Source organism: Ciconia boyciana, chromosome 18 (assembly GCF_034638445.1).
Source record: "Ciconia boyciana chromosome 18, ASM3463844v1, whole genome shotgun sequence".
Taxonomy (NCBI): domain Eukaryota; kingdom Metazoa; phylum Chordata; class Aves; order Ciconiiformes; family Ciconiidae; genus Ciconia; species Ciconia boyciana.
In genome coordinates this window covers 1875911-1892537 of record NC_132951.1, presented here as the reverse complement: position 1 = coordinate 1892537, position 16627 = coordinate 1875911, and the positions used below count along the sequence as shown (strand labels likewise).

Genomic DNA, 16627 nt, shown 5'->3' with positions numbered 1-16627 from the left:
AGAGGGTCAAAAACTCTCTTCTTTAATACAAGCTGTGATTCTCATTGAATTACTCAACTCCAAGACCAAGGACTACTGAAGACAGAATTTCTCAAGGTTTATGATATACTCAGGAGTTATCTACACTTACTGAGGTCATCTCAGCTTCCATTTCATTTGGGGACTGTGAAGTGACATAGATTTAAAAAAAATATTTCTTTGCTTAATTATTTGAAATTCAGATAGACTTTTTTTTAACACAATATAAAATCATAAGCTGAAGTGTGATGTCATACCTGCAGTCATCTCTTCCCAGCATTCTCCTCTTTTTTACTAAGCTTTCTATTGGTATCAGCATTGATTCATCTTGCTGCTCTTCCAAGCTTGCCTTTTCATTGACTGACCTCTCCTCTTCTCTTCCTGAAGTTATCACATGACAAATCAATGGCACACAGACTGACATCTTGAATTCCAGGTGGAATTCAGTCCAGCCACAATTTACTGATAAATCCATAGCTTTGAAGAGTCATTATCTAAACTCCTTATGAATCTACCCTAAAAAAAAAAGAAATCATCATTCAAATTCATGACCTTGCTACAAGGTTTGCCAGTGAAAGAAAGGATGCTACTTTTCCACTGTCATCTGTTGCATCAGCATCTTGAGAAGCTTTCCTCAGACAGCAGTTAAAATTCTGCATCTATCTACTGAAAAGTTCTTGTTTCTCCTCCGGAACAGCTGGTACTTTTCTCTGCAAGTGGCAAGACACTGGACAAGACACATGATACACAAGGTGAGTCTATACGAGAAGCAGCACTGACACACTCCAGCAAAAGTTTCAACTGGCTCATTTTTGGTCAAGGTTCTGTAATGCAGAATTCAGTTAGATGGAAAAGGAGGGAAGGAAGGAAGGAGAGAAGGAAAGGGAATAAGGTTTTTTCCTGTCTCCAGATCATAGGAAGTTTTTTGGACAGAATGCTCTAGTTTGCCCAAGGGCAGAACAAGCACATGCTAAGGCACATTTTCTGCAAGTATCTTTTTAGTTCTATGTAACTGAAAATAAAAATTGCCCTATATATTCATGCATAAGCCAAGAGTTTCAAGCTGAAATGCAAACTCAGGTGAGGAGAAGACAGTGGGACTTCCAGGCAAATAAGCAAACTGCCACATAAAAACTATCTGAAGAAAATAGTTTCACAGACATACGACATGTTCTTGATGCAAAATCTAGAAGCAGTTTTTTGGTGCACATACCAGAGGTAGGATTTCTCTCATATTAGGTTTCTGTTGATATGCAGGTCAGCACACAGGGTGCATGTAATGCTATGACAAACTGGAGTGGGGGAACAGGTCTGGTGAAGGAAAGCAGTTATAACTCAGCCAAATACCCTCCTAAAATGAGATCCCAACAGTGCTTTCTGAACAAGCAGAAAGACAAATGCTGAAGTTTCATTTTCAAGGATGCTTAGATCTAGGAGCAGTGCATACATAAACTACATCTGCTCCCAGAGTAGTGCAGGTGGTGGCAGAAGTCACACAATCCTCCTAAGAGCTGGACTAAGGCAGGCTCTTTGTATCCATGCACTGAGCTGAAGGAAACCAACTGGTCCCACAGTCCAGATGTAAGGGGGATAAGGTTAATACTCAACTGCACACAGTGGCTGAGCTAACTACAAAAACTGGAGTGAAGAAAGGAGTTTGGTGAAGCAGGAGAACACAGTCAGTGGGCATTTGTACACAAAGGGCCTCTCTATCAGACATTTCCTGACGCTACTGATCAAACAGAGGCAGTTTTCTTTGGGTGATGGTTGCAGGCAGATCTACTCAGTAACAATGAATTACTCCTTTGCAGGAACTAACACTTTCATATCCTTATCCTGTCACTGGATTATTTTTTCCAGCTGAGATTTAAATATCACATATGATTAAGCTTTCATCTCTGATAAAAAAATAATTCTATAGGTTTCCACAATAAAGACACATACAAATGCTGCTTTGGGAAAAGATTAAAGGTGTAGAAACTTTTGCATCTCTTGGACTTTTAAATAGGCGTGTTAACTAACTCTCAGAACTGTGACCTCAGTGCTTGTAACAACGCAGTCAAATCCAACAGTCAGATTCAAATTTATCTTATCCACTGAAGTGCTACCGGAAATAAAGTTCATTTTGAGGTCTTGTATGTATTGCAGCACATACTACATTTCTGAACCCTAAAGAGATCTGAATAGAATGATAAGACAAAACTACGTATTCACAGCAGCATGTTCTCTCCATTAAATATGGATAGGGAAATAGCATGGCTTAAATCAGTGTTGTGAAGCATAGGAAAGAATAGGCAAAGGGCAGTGCGGAGTAACTGACGTGGAGGTCCACCAGGAGATAACAGTTATTTGCCCTTTACCAGAGCTTCATTTTTAATGTTGATGTTAATATCTGTCACCAGAACAGGACAAGCAAGTATATTCAAACTGTATGAAGACCATATTTTCTGGAAAAGCCACTGATTTGAAGTTAATTTGTTAATGCAGCAAAACACGTTGTTTCTAAAAAGGTCAGTAGGGGAAGCTGTGTTGGAATATCAACTTAATTACCTGTGCTGTAACAAAACAGCACATGGCTACATTGCTAAAAGCTGCTAAATTGCTATTCTAGGTATGTTCCTAAATGTATATATTATGGGTTTTTTTCTATGGAGGGGAGAAATGTCTAAATTAGCACTTTCTTACCAATAGCTGTTTACCAGCATACCTATTTACTCTAGATATTTTCTTAATTGTCTTGTTCTAAATACTTCTGAAGCAACAAGACAGAAAATTTGCAGAAAGCCAATTTTATGACTGCAGATCTGGCACTGTTTTACTAATTATCAGACAAGTGATTTTAAGCTATGAGATGCTGGGGGAAGAAAAATCTTACATTTCTTTTTACACTGTTAAAAAAATATTTAAAATTTATAGATCCCACATCTCAAAGTAGCTATTATATATCCAAGGAACTTTCACAATACAACTATTTAGGTTTTTTATACTAGAGCAAACATTACAAAAAGATCATTTTTGGTCTGCGAGGTAACAGCTCGTGAGCAGAATATTATCTCAAACTAATTGTGGATGTCTGTTGAGATTTTTTTTTTTTAAGTGGTATTCACAACAGAGCCTTTATGAGTAAATTAGAGGTGCTATTTCATGTGCAGCAACAAGTGCAACTAGAAAAAATGCATAAAGGAAACACAACTAGATGAAAACTGGTTTGTCAGTACATATAGAAAGAAGTGTTTCTCTTTCTCAATTAGTAGTGAGGGGTGTCCCTAATAATTTCCAAAGCAAAGCTTTTCTGCATGAGTATCTTATTACCTTCAGAAATTCAGGACTGGTTTAAAAACTGCTAGTATGTTGTAAAGATAATCAGACATGGGAGAGAGATGCACTGTCCTGAATGTACCCATGCTCAAACACATCACGCTGCAAAAGATCTGAAGTGCTGACTTTGGAAGAATATGCTGGACCTCAGCTGAACATAACAACACTGAAAAATGTATGGTACCTAAAAAGATTCAGTACAGAAAGCAGATGGAATCTATGAGGCAGCTGTTTTATTATCCATCCAGATCCCTGCACAGCACGCACACTACTTTTTACATACTCCCATATGTACAGCTCACAAACTGGGATGACAAGAACAGTGTATGCTTTACAGCATGTATTTTTAATTTACACTCTGAAATACTTCAACAGAAATCTGCTGGGTCCTGTGATAAAAATAATCTCCATGTTTTAAGGGATGCCTCATTCTTCAAGCCATATTTGTAGATTGGGAAAGTAGAATGAATCTGGCAAAAATGTAGCAATGCCTATAGCTGTGCCAAGAATTTATGAAAGGGGCAGAGCTTGCCACAATTAAACACTCTGATTAGTTTAATGAGAAAAACAAGGACTATCTCCTTACCTTTCCAGCCAGGAATCTTCCGTTACATAACAGAGAAGTAGACAGTAAGAGAAGGAAATGAAAGGTAAGTGCCCATACTCTCCTGTTTTCCCTAATACTGAAGAAGGATCTTTATTTCAGGTGTCTGAGTCATATATGGTGTGGTATGATACTGCCAAAGATGCATAGGTCCATCCCAAAGCCACTGAGAGGGAACTCACTCTTTACTAACGGGGAAGAAAAGGCTTTTCTGAAACTCTACCTTTGCTTCCTCTCTCTCCTGGCTGAGACAAACTCTGGCCTTCCTAATCAAGGGTAAAAAATATCTTTTTATGGTGCATCTAGACACAGAGCACTGATAACTTGTCCTCATTTGGCAGTGTTGATAATGTCCATCTATTAATCTCATACTGTGCAAACAATCCCAGAATAGCTAATTTTTAAAAATATTAAATATTACAATGTACAACATACCACAGTTTGCTCTAAATCTAGGACTTACATGGTACTGACCAGATGTAGATCTCTCCTAAAACCAAGAATGAAAGCAGGAGCATGATATCAGGATCATGTATATCTTGTCAAGTTAAAAGGTTCCACCAGGATGAAGCAAATAGGCCTCTTAGCCATGCCTTTTAATCTGCCTGTTATGGAAGAGTGCCAGGGACAGAAAATCCTAAAACCACAGGTTACGCTATTGTGGATTATTATTGTTTATAACCGATGCTAGTCTAAAAACACATGGCTTAAATAATAAACCCCTTGGCTGTAGAATTGAATGGTATTTTATTTCTTTTGGCTGCAATTACAGAAAAAATGAAGAATTTTGAGAATTAGATGGATATATTTTTCTATGCGTGTAGTAAGTGTTGAGCAGACAGACATATTCAGGCCATGCCCCAAAGTAGCATGTGTTCTTATATGATGTTGATGGGAGGAATATTATGTAATAGTGGTTAACTTGTAATGGTATCTGTGGTTTAAAGACCTGTCAAAACTTCTGATTATTTCCTAGCTTCAGTGACCAGAAAGTTCATATACTACGCAAACAAGCAGCACAAAACCCACAAAAGATGGTCACAAACTGTATTGATATCACTTCAAATGATTGTGACCGCTTAGTTCTTCTATTTCACTTTTTATCTGCCGTGCAGTTGAAACTAAACCCTGACCTCCTCCCATCTATATGTACATTCAGTTCTTCTGAAACACTGTAAAAAATCCCTAACTATTAAACTGATATTATTAAACACTTTGCAGTTTGAAGACTCCTGACATTTTCCAAAGGAGACGACTGTCAACAGCCTCTTATTTACCTGGCACAGGTCCCAGGTGCCTGCAGACCACAGTTTGAAAACCACTGTAAGTTAAGCTACATGTAGTAGGTATCTCTTCCCACAGGAAAGAGATGCCTATAGAACACAAAATATTTAATTCAATCTAGAGTTGTTCTGGTTCAAAAAAGCCTCACACATTTTCTTTCCTATTTTGTTTATATGTAATGAGGCCTTAGATGACTCTAAGAATCACACTGCAGACAGCTAAATACATAAGCCAGGAGCAGGGTAGCATTCTTTTAATCCAGTTTCTAACTGCTCTGTTCTGTTTCAGTAGTGCTTTGACATGAGTGTTCCTTGCTGAGCCCTCCTTTTGCAATTTGCTTCAGCAATCAATGCCGTTTGGGTAAGGGGGTAATTTGCAACGATTCCCTAGCTTAAATGCATACACCATTTTTTTGTTCTGAGAAGGTATCAGAGAAAAAGCAAAGAAATTTCTACTTAGAGAATGGACTTCTAAGTAAATTGCTTTGAGATACTCACTGTTACACAGACCACTGCAGCCCATTTTACCTGCTCTCCTTGTCCCTTAGGGCAACCACTGGTGACTTAGTACCATTTTTTGTTATTTCTTTGATGTTTTGTCACCTCCTTTGCACCTAAGTCTCTTGCACCAGATTTTTTCTGGACCCTGCAGTAACAGCAGAATCCTGTATTGACAATAACATGCCTCAATCCTAGATGGGTAACTCAGTGAACACACAGGTATGTTCATGATACTAAGGCACATCTAACACCCAGAAAATAACATATCCCATGTACTTTACATTGCATGATATGCCTTAGCCTGAATGCAGCATAACTTCCATTCATACAGAAAGAGAATAAAATCACTATTGTCTGTTATGTTACTGCATGATGAAAGGACCATGAAAGAAAACTCCCTTAACTCATTGAACCATGCCCTTTCTGGATTACTAGCAAAACAGCAAGGAGTTTTTTTTCAGAACTATTCACAGAGATAAAATAGGGAAGGGTGTGACAGAGAATCTCATTGAGATGATGTTCAAATTTCCAAAGGGCTTCTACCAAAATGAGGTATATTTTGCAGTGGCCCGTTTTCTATCTGTTTCTCAACATACATGGATGGAGAAATATATTGCAAAAAATCCCAGACCCCAGGAATATATTTATCCCCATGTGTTAAAGTCTATCCATCTACTATCTCAGCAGAGTTTAAAATCACAGCTAATAGGTTAACAACTGTTTTTCTTCTGCTTCAAATGAAGAATATCAGAAAGCTGGGGGAATATTCGGCTTCCCAATTTGTACTGACTGCTCACTGCTACCTGCAATGTCTGTTTGACAGGACTGACATTTTGTACCGCTGTGAGATGGGAAAACGTGTGACATTTTTATTCATGGTGGCGTACGCCCTTGTAATGATCAGCCCTGGTCGATGTGCTTACTGCAGCAGCCCCGAGCCCTCGGAGAACAAACAAGAACCGAAGATGCCAGCAGTTCGGCTGCCTTATTAAACACCACCAGGATTCTAACGAAGAGCAACTGCTGGAAAATCTCACTGTCAAATCCTCAAGGACATTGTCAACATGGAACTAACTACATATATTTTTCATTTAAAATACTGGAAAATCCAGCAATGCAATATTAAATGTAAAGAAAAAAGCCACACTATTTTGTGTGTGTTTTCTTTTTTAACTGGTCATTTTGTCAGCTTTACATTGGGCTTTCTGTGGGCCTGATACTGGAATTCAAATCAAGGAGATCATGCAACCCACATGATTTAAAACGTTGGAAAATGGACATATCCCTTATTATCTTTTAACAGCTATTGCTCTCTAGCAAGCAGAATACTTGTACGGGGGGGGAGGGGGGGAAGGAGATGGTCTCTCATTTCAGGAGCTCTATAAACAGCAATGACTATCTGTTCATTCAGCTTCATCATTCACTGAGGAAGCCTGCATAATTAGGGGGACACTCCTCCACACAAACACACAAAAGTACATGGCTCCTCTATCTGTAGCATGGCACTCCACAACCGTTTTACTTGGTATTAATCAGTTCAGCTCTGAAGGGCAAACCCAAAAAATGCCTGGCCAAACAAGCAATCACAGTGGGGTTGGCAGTTAGAAGAATCATGTTTCACATACTCTCTCCCTTTAATCTTCTAGTTTAATCCAGGGGCCCAGAGGTCAATTCAGACAGTTCTGGCCTAACTGCATATATCAACTTCATAAGTAATACATAAGAAGCTTCTGCATGCTGATCTACATTGATAGACTAAGCAAGTCATCCATAAGACCCTCTGAGCTTTTCTCAAGTTGTCAATCTAGGCGATTTGGTTAGCCTTGCATGTAGTGATGTATTTATTTTATATGTATATATTATTTATAAAGCGCAATTCTTCTTCCACATGCCAGCAGTGACGGACCAAGATACTCTGTACAAGATATCTATGGGTTCCTCAACATAACAAGACTAACAAGGAAATTCTGCAGACATGTTACAGCTGTTATTGCTTGTCAGAGAGCCCTAGGTCAGCCCAACCACAGTATTTTCTCCATACGTCCAAGTGTTATGGCATCTGACTTGCATGTACCCAGGGCAGTAAATTTATTCTGAACATCCCTGTTTAAGAAGCACTTGAAATGCCAAGACAGCTGGAAAACACTAAAAGCCATAGTCCAGAATGTGATTTTTCATGGATGAACCCAACTGCTGGATGCAGGACTGGAGTCACATAATCTTAGTGCAAAGCATGAATTCCTACATAGCATGAGCTACATACATACTACACTGCTGTAGTAGCTGAAGAAGACATAGCTGTCTGGTTGCTCATTAGAAAATACTGGCAAGTGAGTGCATGAGAGGCAGTAACCTTTGGGTATGCTCTGCAGGTGGTGAACATCTTCCTAAAGAGAGCACCAGGTCTCACTTGTCAAATATTTACATGCATGACAAGAGTGCAAGCCTTTTAGTTAGATAACTCCTATCCATGGATTGCCATTTCTACAAATCTTGCACACCACAAAGCAGAATTTCAATCAAATGAATTATTTCTTGTCCATTGACATTGTTTTTACTCCCCTGACTAAGAACACTGTCCCCTAACAACCTGATGGGACATTCGGGTAGTCTCAAGCAGACATTAGATGGACAAGTGCTTCTGGGCCAATACATTTGCCTTTCTTGCAAGGTGACTTTTACTGAGCAACAGTGAATTGCTTTCTGAAAGGAACAGTCAAAGAAAGGAGTGAGAAGAAATGAGGGTAGAAAATATGCTTTCTGAGGACAAAATAATTTTAAAGAACTAGGCTTATACTTTTGCTACAACCACAAAGAATCAAATGGAGAGAGGGAGGAAACTCCATGTGGCTCAGCACAAAGGAACAGGGAGACCGTATTGCTCATCAGTGGGGAAGAGTGGAATGGAAGCTCATTTTCTTAATGAAGGTATCTCTACTGACAAAACAGTTCAGAGTGGCAAGAACAGGAGGCTGGCTTTGCAACCATAGCATACAGTTGCATGAATATTAGAAAATGAACTTGCTTTCCCCTTTCCCCTTTGGTTCTACCTCAGTGCCACACAATGCCTGCTGTGATCCAGGGAAATCTGCTATTGTTCCAATGCACCTGGGTGTGAAGGGAGTCACAGGGTCTGGCAAAGGAGCCTTCCTCTCTTCCCTACTTCATCTCTTTTACCCTGGAGATAATCCCTCCCTCTGCTTGCCTCTGGCCTCAGCGATCCAGTTTTGCATTTCTGGAATGTAGCTGGCTGGTTTTCTCCCCATCTTCCCCCTGACCTCTTAATGCTGTTTAATCTTCTTGAAGAAGAAACCTGCCCTACAAAGCAGAGTTTGTTCTGCATGTCTAAGTGCAGATCATGAATGGGAAAAATGAACATGTTTGCTTACAGCAAATGATCAAAACAGCCAATAAGCTGGCAATTTCCATTTTATGGCCCGCGAAAGTTTAACAGCAGTAAGAATCAGCTGGGAAGAGAACTTGGACAAGTCTTTTCACAGTCAGATAAGCTGCTTTAGTACATGAATACATTTTCCATTTGTTTCATAGTTATTTACGTTAGCCCCCAGAATACTAATTCTCTCTAGTTTGCATCAAGAATGGAATATGACTGAATCTCTTAAGTAAAGACATACTTGGAAGAGTCTTTTGTATTTTATTAAGCTTTACCTTTTGGTACATAAATGGAATAAAATATTCTATTTGCTGGTAAAGACAGACAAGCTGCAGAAACAAACACACCTAGGCTGACAAAAGACATTCTAATTATAATAGAAACAATTAGAGAGCTGAACAGAACTGCCAGTATAACTTGCTTCTAATGAAATGATACCACATTTCCCAACAAATGATGTTTCTGGCAGCTTATCATTTGTTGTTTTAATTGTACTAGATCAGTTGTGCTACTGACTGTGTAAAAGCTCCACAGAAAGAACCTTCCTAAGTATAGATTTGGTTTTAAAGAATCTAGGCTCACCCACTCTTGTGCTTACGCCACCTCTCAAAGACTGATGGGAAGACTGGGCAGGTAGTGATCCTGTATGAACAAGGAGGCTCTTGTAGAAGCAGTCAGTGCAATGTTTCAGAGGAAAAGCATGAAGGCTTGATTAGGGGTAGAGGGGTGGGAAGCAGTGTGGATAGAAGCAGAAGCTTCATTAGGAGAAAGAGCTGTTAAAAACAAGTATATTTTTGGAAAATAACGTGTTCCCTTTACTCCCCAAGAAGAGGGCTACAACTCCGCCAAATGTTAAATGCTCCGTTTGACCATGTGATACCCACGATCTCAGACTGTAGAATGGTACAGGTTCTAATAGCGCTGTATGAACACACACCAGGACGCACAATTGCAGAAGTTAAAGGGACCTCTCAATGTGTCCATTCATCTAAGCAAAGTCTCAAAAACCTAAAAATCATACAGCATTTCTTTTCCTGGCTGGGGTACACAGACGCTGTAGGTGTTTATCATAGCCGCGGCTGGTGTACTAGTGGCCTAATACTTAAACACTGTCTTCTGGACGGAAAAGGCTTCTAAAATACCAGATTCAGATATTAAGCTACCTTTCTCCTTAGCAAAATCATCAATTTATACATTATAAAGGGGTTTTGTTTTGTTTCTTTTGCTTTAGATAATGCAAAAAAAAACATATAAGAGAACTGAGAAAGCCGCCTGCTCATTAAAAACTCAGCAAGATATTTTGGGAGAGCTGCTTGTGTTACTTGAAACAGCTATACAATTATCATCATTAAGGAGATGCCTGCATTTCCCAGACTCTTTGCTTTTTGGCTATAACATACATAACATGTATAAATATCACCCAAATACCCAAATGAGATATTTGAGACTTCTGTCTCCAAAAACTTAAAAAATCAAAACCCTCAAAATACCTTATCAGGATAGTTCAGTCTTGCAAAAAGAAAAGGAAAACACATTATTCATTGGGGGTTTTTTGGTTTTGTTTTGTTTTGTTTTGGGGTTTTTTGTGTGTGTGGGTTTGGGGTTTTTTTGTGGCATAAATGCAACTTATAATTTGTCATGCTTGTTTAGGGTGTAGAGATATTAAGAACTCCTCAAACAACATACTTCTGAAATCAGACAAAATTGAACTGCAATACACATCAATCAGTTAATGAAAATCACAAAGCAGAAGAGATCTAAGGCTGCTTAACATTACGCTCTGTGCAGCATCCTTATCACTGTAGCTTGCCACCAACAACCATTCAGTGACGGAAGCTGAAATTTCTAGCAGGAACACACAACTCAAACACTGCTAATGCAAACTCAGAATCTGAAAAATACTATGAAAAGGTCTGATTCAGACAGTCATTCTTCCTTATTTTGGACATAAAACGATAAGACTTATGAACAACCAAAAGAACTAAAATTTCTGTAGCCATCAGGTGAAAATGAACATTATTTAAAAGAAAAAGAATAATAAAAACAAAGCAACAACCAAACAACACCCTCCACCCCACCCCCCAAAAAACCCAACCCAAACCAAACATGTCCAGCATCACAATAGACCTCAACATTTCAAAGTCCTGACAAAGTAGCCCATGATAGCTGCTTGCTTGGACAAGGAATGTGTTCAAAATAGTCACAGGACACAGTGTAGTGTTTATTCTCCAAATAGCTAAAAATGACAGATAAACACATGCATTCTACCTAAAAAGTGGGAGTGTATGCATGGAAGCAAAAGCTACAAACACGCAAGTCACACATCACCTGTATTAGCTGTCCCACTCTGCCCTGTTCAACTGTTAGTGGGCTCACAGCGCTTGCCCTGCCTGGCACCACTGTGAAGGATCCCAAGGACAGCTATGGCAGCATGTGTTCTGATGTTTTAAGTAAGTTTTGGTCAGGTTTTAAGACAAAAAGCAGGAAGAAAGCAAGCAATAAGACGACATTCACAAAGGATGTTCTCTGTAGCATTGTATCTTCTACTATAATTAACCTTACTTTTCCCCAAGAGTACTACTCAGTTCTATATACTACTCATTTGAATCTTTTTATTGGCTTGAAAATTGTTCCCTCTTCTCTCCACTCATTAAACCTTAGTTGCCTGTATTGCTATTGCTACTTGTTGAGTACAGTTGTATTGCCTCAGAGTCCATGATGATAGTCCTTGGTTGATCTGAGGGTCAATATTAAAGGTACACCCTGAGTAAACCAAAAAGCATGCAAAGTCAAACCGGAGAAAAAGCTGTGGTCACGCCCTTCCACTTCGGTCTCCTCCTGTAGTCTTATTAAGAACACTTTGTTTAAATCTTTATTGCATTGCCCTAGGCTATCTGGCTAAAATCCTCCTGTTCACAATCAAGGAGAGCTTTCCCACAATGTCTTAGTATTACAGAAACCACTGTTAAAACAATTCCTTAATAAACAACCCTCTCAGACAATGCCTGATAACCAGTCGTCAAGATGAGCTACAACACTACGGAATCTCATACAGTTAGATAATTGCTGCTAAATTTTTGAGCACAATCAGCTGAGGTGCTATACATTCAAAGACATTTCAAGATATTTTACTGATATTTTTTGTAGCCTAACAACTGCAGATACACAACTGTATTTGGAAAAACTAGAAACTACCTCACTATAGGGTGAGAGATAATGAGTTAAAATTAAAGGTTGCTGCTGGCTTGCTAGCCCATCCCCCTTTAGCTAATCTGTCATGTAATGAAGAGAAGCACCTAGCATAGGACAGCTAGCTGCCGGCTCACTTACAGCGAGCTGATTAAGAATGTTCAACCAACAGCACACTGCAGACCTTTCCAACGAAAATAAATAGACTGTATGCAAATGTGTTTGTCACTTTGACAGCATGTCTCAATTAAAGCATCTCGCTGCTGTTGGTAGGCTCTCTCACTGCAGTGGTATGGACGAGGCTTACTGCATTACTGATACACAGGGCTTGACCCTAATCCGCATGCATGCATTTTAAAAAAGTCTGCCTTTGCCATATACACTAGCATAATACTAGCAGACATAGAAAGCAAGTGACAATGAGAAAAAAGCCTCTTTCATCCTCTTCAGTTTATAAGAACTGTGAATGCACAAACAGCCCTTATTTCAGAGTTCTTGTGGCTTTTTAATTGTTCCCACCTACTGTATTCTAGACAAGAGTTAAAAGTGACACTAAAATCTCTGCCTTTAATCACTAGTTAGATGCCATCTCCCATTTAAACAGTAAATGTTGCTGCTTTTTTCCTCCCCAAAGCCTTAATTTATATTTCATAAACCTGAACATCTTTTTCTTTTGAATGGAAGTATGATTTAATTTTCATTTTGGCATTGGGCTATCAGGAAAAGACGACCCATGAAAGGACAAAGGCTATAAGTGAGATAGCCCTACAACTGCTAAGTTAGATCATTTTTTGGAAACCGACATTTGTAATGTAATGACAGTAATAAGCATTTAGCAAGCGAGCCTTTCACCACAGCCAGTGGTTCAGTAAAGCTGATGTGTGTTTCTTTTGACACAGAGAAAGTGATCATTAAAAAATTTGAAAGTGACCATTAAAAAACCTCATGAATTTAAATTTGCACTTTCCACTCGATTATATATTTCATTAATCTACCAAAATGTTTGAACCATCCATCCTTCATAAAAACCTAAAGGAAAAAACTGAAAGTAGATTATAATATTATCTGGATTTCTGACTGTTTTAAATGAAATGTAACATTTTCCTGCTAGAGCTAGATGGCTACATTTCTCCAGCAGCCCCAATTCCTCTCAGCTGTATTGGCACGGAAAGTAAGTAAAAAATAAATCACTACTGCAAATATTTAATTGGAAGAGAATCTGTTAAAAAAAAAAAAGTCCAAGAACTTACACTTAGCATGGTGGTGAAAGTTCTGAAAGAAAGAAATCTAATTCTAACATGATACAGACAACATTGCTCTGAGCAATGATTATATCTCGTGTAGCCCTACCTAATACCTAAACAGCCAATGCAGCTACACTGACTAATTTCTATGCAGAGATCCTTATCTAAAAATCTGGTTTGCTTCACATTTTATAATTCCCAATATTTTATAATTGTTTTAAAATTACACTGTGTTTCCTTAGAAGAAATCAGATATTCACTCCTGTTTTCTGACCATAATACTGTAAAAAATAGATACAGAGAAAGAAAAGAGAACTGTGAACACAAATAATGTTATTTTTTGAGTCAGGCTACACTTAATAGGGGAACCCTGGCAAACTGATAGTAAATACTGTATGTTTTTCCATGAAAATCACAGCAACTACAACATTTTCTAAATAACTAGCTCTTAAAAAAACCACACAACCAATGTCACACTTTGGAGACATATCAAAAGAAACATTGTAAGAGTAACTAATGTGTATAGCTCAGTTGTCAATACTGAAATACAGAGCACACTAATAAGCTATTAATTGATTTTTCCATCCTAGTTCATTGCATTTAATTTTCAGAGAATGTTAAAATGTTTTAATAGTTGGATGTTCCATATTGACACTAATGCTCTGGCTAGATGACAGAGGACATTTTAAGTTATACATCCTCAGTCCTGAGGGCTATAGCAGTTTGCATGCTAAAAGAACAGCAAAATACTTTATAAAATTGCTATAATAATTATGCCCCCCCCCCCCCAGTTGGAATTTATTTTCCTCAAAATTATCATATGAACAAAAGGAATCAGTAAACCCCAGAAAAATCAGGTTTTAGAATCCCGTTTAAACAGATACAACAGAAATAAATCTGTAACAACACAGTTCAGCTACAAAAAATAATGAAACAATTGGCATTTTTGTTATTGTGACTTTTCTCTGGGCTATTTTTGCTGAGTCACACAATTTAAAGAAACCTAACACTAAGACATACCTGACCAAAATGTACTGTGATTGGTCTTCTGTCTTCTCTTAATTTAGGGTCCTTCTTTTCAACCAATGGAGAAGGCGCTGTCCTTGGTAGAGATTCCTCCGGTGTTGCAGAACACCCATTCTCAGCAATGTCCTGTATGGTAGGAAAAGGTGAATAGCATGGCCAGGAACATTCTTGATTAAGGGTAAGGGGCACAAATGAGACACTAGAGGATAATGCTGACTAACAATTTTGATGTTAGGGGAAAAAAAACCAAAGTACAGAAAAGAAAACATCATTAGAATAAAACATTTCATTGCACTTTGTCAATCAGAGCTTGTACACAACCACTCTCTCCTCCTAATACCAATGTTGCATGCAAACAGACACATTCAATAAAATGTCTGACTTAAACATGCAAAAGCCAGGAAATATACAGGGAGACAAAAAAACCATAGCTCAAAATTTCTATTCTAGGGGAACAAATTCAACAGAAACCTAGGAACAGGGCTATTCTGCTTTTTGCAAACCTAAAGGAAAACAGTAATTCTATTTACATACTTCACAGAATTATCTGTAGCAGAACAATTACTTGTCAAAGTGGCAAGGAGAGATGAAACTCACAGCGTAGTTAGCTTTGCATTTTATCTTTGAGTCTGTGTATACTGAATATGCCTTCAGGAGATTGTATAAAACAAACTGCTGCCTAGCAGGATGCTTTTTTGTTTTGCTTTGCTTTTGCTTTTGACATTAGTCCTCATCTTCAGAAGTAAGTGACCCATCAACCTAGGTTAGAAGACTTGGCAAGTGTACGTATGGTATATGTAACATGGGTTTTGAAAAAGACAAAGGCATGCAGACATAGGGAATCAGACAGGGAGAAAAGAGTTTGAAAGTCAGTTGAGAAATAGTCTGTAACGCAGTGGGCCCCAAACCTTACATCTCTTTGCAACAATGTCAAGGAAATAATGCTTGGTAAATATAGAGAGAAACCTGCACACACTGTAGCTCTGCAAGACTGACCTAAGGTTGGCTGCCGACATAGACATTGCTTTGATTCGCTGACCTTTGACATGCCCCCTCAAGTTTCCGTCTTGCTAAGGTACAATAATGAGACATGTAAGCTGATGGCCAATTAGAAATGGTTCTTTTGGACACCGACTGACCTAATGTGTTTAGGTCAAATGAAACAAAAAGCTGGATGGACTTTCTAAGGGGCTTTGTCTGCTCCACAGAGAAGCTGAGAGACCTTTTTAGATCCAGCTGGTAGAGCAGTGGTTCACCAATATGGGCATAAGGATCGTAGGGAAATTAACAACTTGTTAAAGTCAAACTAGAGAGAAAAACTTTTTCCTCCCCCCACCCTCCAGCTGCACAATGCCACCTTGTCTTTAAAAAAATTCAACAAAGTACACTGAATTAGTAACAAAGAGCCTCCAAACAACTCAATAACAAGAAATGTAAGCTTCTGTCAAACTCATACTTCAGCTCCAACCCAGCAACAAGCTACCAAAGGATCTGGTCAGTTTTGGAATCACATAACATATGGCAGCAATGTATACTGTTCTGAAAGGTACCGACATTAAATACAAACTTTCTTTATCTATTTCTATACAAGTATAGCCATATTAAATGTGCACCAAGCTTCAGACCTGTTATGTATATGCCATAAAGGTGCCCAGCACATTCAAAGCCACCTGACCTGCACTAACAGTGGATGTCCCCAGCACTTCGGAGCTTTCAGAGTTCTACCTGGAGCTGTGGCTCCAACCAAGGCAAGAGACAGCTGGAATCAAGGGAAAGCAAAGCATCTTCCAGTCCAGGCAAAATTTCCAGAAAAAAATGTACAACAGACACAAAAGTTTGGACATCAGGGAAATGGGAGGAGATAAAAGATACAGACAGATTTAAGCAAAAACCCCCTAACATGTATAATGATCACTGCAAATCCTTGCAGCTTTTATTGCTATGGATTTGCTGTACTTCTCTGATGATATAATTGCATACAAAAGGTAACGTATTTCCAATGTGTTTGGTGTACAGACTTCCAAAGAAACTGCAGCAGATTTCAGTAAAA

General features: G+C 38.6%; 1 protein-coding gene across 5 annotated transcripts in view; it reads right to left on the bottom strand.

Annotated features, from left to right (window-relative positions):
• The window catches only part of DENND1A (DENN domain containing 1A), a 218524-nt gene that overhangs the window by 25394 nt on the left and 176503 nt on the right, over positions 1-16627 (bottom strand). For all 5 annotated transcript variants that reach the window (XR_012045633.1, XM_072882845.1, XM_072882843.1 and 2 more), the window contains exon 19: positions 14572-14703. Coding sequence is in view for 4 of the 5 variants with exons in the window: in XM_072882845.1 (XP_072738946.1) it covers positions 14572-14703 (132 nt within the window). In the remaining variant the exon portion in view is untranslated. The remainder of the gene's footprint in view (positions 1-14571; positions 14704-16627) is intronic.